The 5,059-nt window shown below is 43.5% G+C and overlaps 1 protein-coding gene across 1 annotated transcript in view; it reads right to left on the bottom strand.

Moving 5' to 3' along the window:
• The window catches only part of ADAM12 (ADAM metallopeptidase domain 12), a 159,803-nt gene that overhangs the window by 67,359 nt on the left and 87,385 nt on the right, over nt 1–5,059 (bottom strand). The window contains exon 5 of the mRNA XM_057378427.1: nt 2,101–2,177. Coding sequence (XP_057234410.1) covers nt 2,101–2,177 — 77 coding nt within the window. The remainder of the gene's footprint in view (nt 1–2,100; nt 2,178–5,059) is intronic.

Below are 5,059 nucleotides of genomic sequence, written 5' to 3'. Positions count from 1 at the left end.
AGTAAGCCATGAAGCAATTTTGGACTGTCCTTTTTTTGAGAAAGTGGAAGGTGTCCCTGCCCATAGCAGGGGGTGAACTGGATGAACTTTCAGGTCCCTTCCAACCCCAATCATTCTGTGATTCTGTGATCAAGYACAGGCAATGTCTGGGAGTTGTTACCATTGCTTATCAGGCCATGAAAGGGATTTGGTGGAGGAAATCAACACCCAGGCTTATCACAAACTGTTCTCACTCATGGACACTGTTCACCACCCTCAGCAGTGAAACAGGCACAGATACTGAGATATTTCCTCAGCTACTGAGATATTTCCTCAGCTACTGAGATATTTCCTCAGTTACCAAGATATTTTCTCAGCTCATCTCTTACTGGAACAAAACCTGCACTGCAAAGGAAAATTTTGTAACTTTGTACTCAAACCCGATCCTGTCAGCTCACGCTTTGGGGACTTGTCTGCAGCAGTGTCAGAAAAATGTCACTGCCAGCATTTGTTGTCTTGACATCTCCAACTGCCTGAAACTGGGAAATGACTCTGTGAGCTCCACAGCTGGAAAGAGYGCATCAGAGAAGAAAGGAAACACTCCTAATGTGGAGAAGGGYATTTTCTCTTGAGAGTTATTAAACAAAGACATCAATGCAGACCCAGTCCCTCGAGGTACCAATTCTCCCTGAGGACCTTGCAGCATTGTGATCTGTTTAACTGAAATACTGAGAGCTCTGTATTATATTTTCACTGATATATTTTACAGGGAGAGTGACAGATAAATGCTGACTGYTCATGAAAGGGGTTAACTGAACTTTTGGAAGATGCTGGATCCATAGTGAATTGCCCATAAAGGCATTTTCATGTGGGAATGAGCCAAAGGAATCCCAACCATTACAGCAAGTGGGTCATTCCCAGAGGGAGAGGGGTCCTGGGATCAAAATGTTTCTCTCTCTGCTGCTGTCTGTCCCAGAGCTCCCTTCCAAAAGCCTTGACAGTGCCACTATTGCACAAAATGCAAAATCAAGGGAAAAAGATTCCAGCTTCTCCTGCTGTTTGTAGGTAAATTAAACCCAGAAAAGGCTGAGACAGCTGGAAATCTGACAGGAAAACTGGGTTTTCCAGGGAGAATGCTCGAGCCAATTTACAGTTAATTACTGTGATTTGGAACAGCTCTGTGAGTAAATACCAGCCTCTGATTGTCCAAGTAAGGAAGATAATAGTTTCCTGAACCGTGTCCATTGTCTACTTAAAATGCTTAAAATGTCAGCCCATTCATTTGTCAAAGTCCCGAAGAGTTTTGGTGTTCAGYGATGGGCAGCTAAAATCCCAAAGCTGAGCATCCTATTTGCCATGAACAACATTCATTGAGCTCCACCATATTCCATATTCCATATTTATCAGAGAATATTTGATTGAATGATTCCTAAAGCAGCCTCTCCCAARGATGAGGCTGCTGGACAATGAGGGATTTGATGAAATGTCCTTGGTGAAACAATTCTGAGGACAAAGAGGACTGGAGAGCCACTGGACACTGCCAGCCCTAAAATGTGCCAAGCACTGCTCAGGGCAGCAAGGGGCACAGAGAGGGATGGGCAGTGGGAGAGAGGGGGTGGCTGGTGGAAAACCCCACCAAATGTTATCTCTGCTTTGTGTTTTCTCTCCAGAGCAGCTGRAGGGAAAATGGTTTGTAGGGATTCATCCGACATTTGAAAAAACAGAAGCGTGGAATGGTTTCTGTTGGGAAAGCCCTCAAACATGATCGAGTCCAGATTAAAGTCCAATAATGACCATCCCCAGCACTGCCCCGTGTCCCCAAATCACATCCACAGGGCTGAGAAATCCCTGCAGGGATGGGGACTGCACCCCTGCCCTGGGCAGCTGGGACAGAGCTGGAGAACCCTTTCCATGGAGAAATTGTTCCCAAAAATCCAACCTAAACCCTCCCTGTCCCATCCTGAGGCCGTTCCCTCTCCTCCTGTCCCTGTTCCCTGGAGCAGAGCCCGACCCCCCCCGGCTGCCCCCTCCTGGGGCTCCAGACCCTTCCCCAACATTGATTCACTCACTGAAGATCCATCCAAACCTCAGGAGCTCAAATATTTGGAAATCTTGGCTCACCTGAGTCCGGAGCAGGTGCTGAGGCTGACGGAGGACTCGGGGTGYCCCTGCACGTGGCCGTGGTAATAACAGTGACCCTGTGGCAGGAAGAGAAAACATTTCAGAGGTCACAAATGCTCTTTGCTCATGGCTTTCCAACCCTTTTATTTCAGGRTGATTCTCAGTTTCAGGCTGCAGCRTTCACAATCAGACTCACAGMACCTYTCCTGTTCTGCCAGATACTCACTGTGCTTAACAGGTCAAGGGTTCCTAAACTGAAACAGTGGGTGCCTCTTAAACCCCGAAARGTTATAGGATTTTTGTTTGGCTTTGTGTTTGTTCTTTTTTTAAAGGATCAGAGGTGTTTAAYTTGTGTGACTGACCCCCTTTTTCTRTGTTATTTATTTAAAGCCACAATAAGGGATATAAAATAAATCAGATTAAAAAAATAATAAAATAATAAAAATAATACAATAAAATAAATCAGATCAATGAAAAAGCTGTCACATTTTACTGCTTTCTGTAGAAAAAAAGTCCTTATTTTTATTTAAGGGCATTTATATCTGTATTCCTATAGGAGGTAGCTATGCATACAGAGAGGTACAACAAAGCCAATCCCAATCCTATGGTTTGAAAAAAAAATCACAGAATAAATGAAGGGGAAGGGAAACAGGTTGGAAAGGAAACTTTTTATTGAATTACCCAACCAAGTAGCTGCATGTTATTAAAAACAACCAGGAATAAAGGGGGGTGYTCTATTTTGACAGACAACAGCCCAATTTCATTTTGTGGCTAGGTTATTATATTTCTTTAATAATCCAGAGCTTGCAAAAGGCCCCCACAACAGAGAGTTTCTGAGCACATCCACATCTCTGTCTGGGATCAGGGCTAATTTCATTGTTGACTAAAGGTTATATTGCATTCCCAATTAGGTGGCTGGCTGCAAAGCAAGGGCTGTGTCASGTCCAGCATTTTTTTTCTCTCGTGGTCCTTTGAATGCCACCTGGAAAATGAAAAATCTGCTGTGAAAGGCTCCTGTGTGATCAGTGCAAAGGGAAATGATCACTGGGGYTGCCACCTGACATTAATGTCCCTGTGCTTTTCCATGTCCTGACCCATTCACACCCAGCCTGCATTAATGAACATTTCCAGGCTGGGACAGGGTTTTCACTCACAAAACCTCACACTGCAGACTTCCAAAAACCACCTTGATTTTGGTGAAGCAGCAGTGGTGGAAATGCTGGCCGAGATGGAATGATTCAGATGGGAATTTTCTGYAAATAAGTTTATATCAGGAAAAGTTTGTTTGATTTCCAGCATGAGCAGAGCTCTGACTTTCTAAATCCAAACCTCAGTAGCTTTTCTCAGCGGAAGAAATGACAGAAACAGGGTGTGAGAGTGTTTTACTCTGGGTTTTTTTTTTTTTTTTTATCACCAATCCTCCTAAGGAGTCAGTAACACATTAGCAAAGATAAAGCCACAGCAGAGGGAAGGGAGTCATCGATTGAATTTTTTGGGGGGTGATTGCTTCAGTCACAATCTCTGTGGATGTCAGAGTTTTCAGTTTTGGGTGCACTCCAATTTCAGTGTTATCATTTACAGGAATCCAGGTGATAGGACAGACAAAAAAAATCAGTGTCCCCCCACTCAAGRGGGGACTCCCTGAGTCTCTCATATGCTAAAACCAAATATAAACCAGATTTATTCTCATTGCTTAAAGTGAGCACGAGGTGCAGATCAGAGCTCCTGAGAGAGGAACCTTTGTGTGTGAAAGGAATGAGAAGGGAGTGTCTTTACAAACTCTGAGTCTGGGGTGAGATAAGGCTATACTGGGATGTAGAAGGAAATAATGGGAAGGATTTCCATAGGAATTCTTTGATTGACTTAGCCCAGACTGTGTTAATGGACCACAAGAGCAGAGACACAGAGATGGATATTGAAAGGGGGCAATGGATGATAGAAGGGGGGTTTCATCAGGTGTTTTTGGGGAGCCTGTACCCCTAAAGTACCTCAGAAATCGGGAAAGAGAGAGGGAATGGCCAGGAAATTGGGATAAAAGCAGCTGCGTCCTCTGTGAATTTGAGAGACCCCATGGGAAATGCCCATGGCCTCTCCCTTTATTCACGAATAAAGTTGCAGGACTCCTCTGTCTCCTTTTTGGACATAAACCTCTGGTGTTTGTGGATTATTTTTCCTGACAGGTGTGAGCATCCCCAGAGCTGAGCCCAGTCCCAGTGAAATGAGGAGGGGAGCCCACACCTCTCCCCACATTGATGCTGCTGCCAGGCTCCAGCTGTCTTTATCTAACAGTGAATTATGGCAAACGGCCCCATTTCTTTCCCTCTCCACGTACAACTTGTCATTTTATTAACTCTGAGCTCCTGGCTGTGGCCCATTTCACAATCTCTCTGAGATCCAGCTCTGTGATGCCAAAGTTCAATATCGAAAATGTAAACTTATCAGACCATGGCCTGCAATGGGACCGGGAGAAAATTGATTTCTAGCTCAGTAACTCCACTCAATTGCAGGATTTTTTTTTTTTTTTTCTGCTATCAAATCTTTTTATTCCTGCAAACTGRTATAAAAAATGGATGACCCCTTAAAAACAAATAATTACCAAGGCTGATCCATCATACTTAAAACAGTTCTCTACTCTTGCTTGAGATCATTTAATAAATAGCAGCTTTTGACAATTTTTCAAGTGCTTTAAATGGAAAAATAATCTAGATGCTGCCTTGTGGGCTGGAGAACTCCCCAAATGACAGCTCCACAAACCTGCCTTGCTCTGTCCTCCRAGCAGAATTTGACTAAGCAACTTTYCAATGGAAAATCGGATTTGGTTTCAACTCCAGACTGTATTGATATCCTCAGTGAAGAAGAGATACAAAAATAAAATCAGAGACTTATCTCTTCTCAGCCATAATACAGCATTTAATGAAAAATGAATTCACTCATCTCTCTCAAAAAAAAAAAAAAAAAA

Source organism: Malurus melanocephalus, unplaced genomic scaffold (assembly GCF_030028575.1).
Source record: "Malurus melanocephalus ecotype Western Australia unplaced genomic scaffold, MMel_1.1 scaffold_358, whole genome shotgun sequence".
Lineage (NCBI taxonomy): Eukaryota > Metazoa > Chordata > Aves > Passeriformes > Maluridae > Malurus > Malurus melanocephalus.
This window is presented reverse-complemented; position numbering and strand designations above follow the sequence as displayed.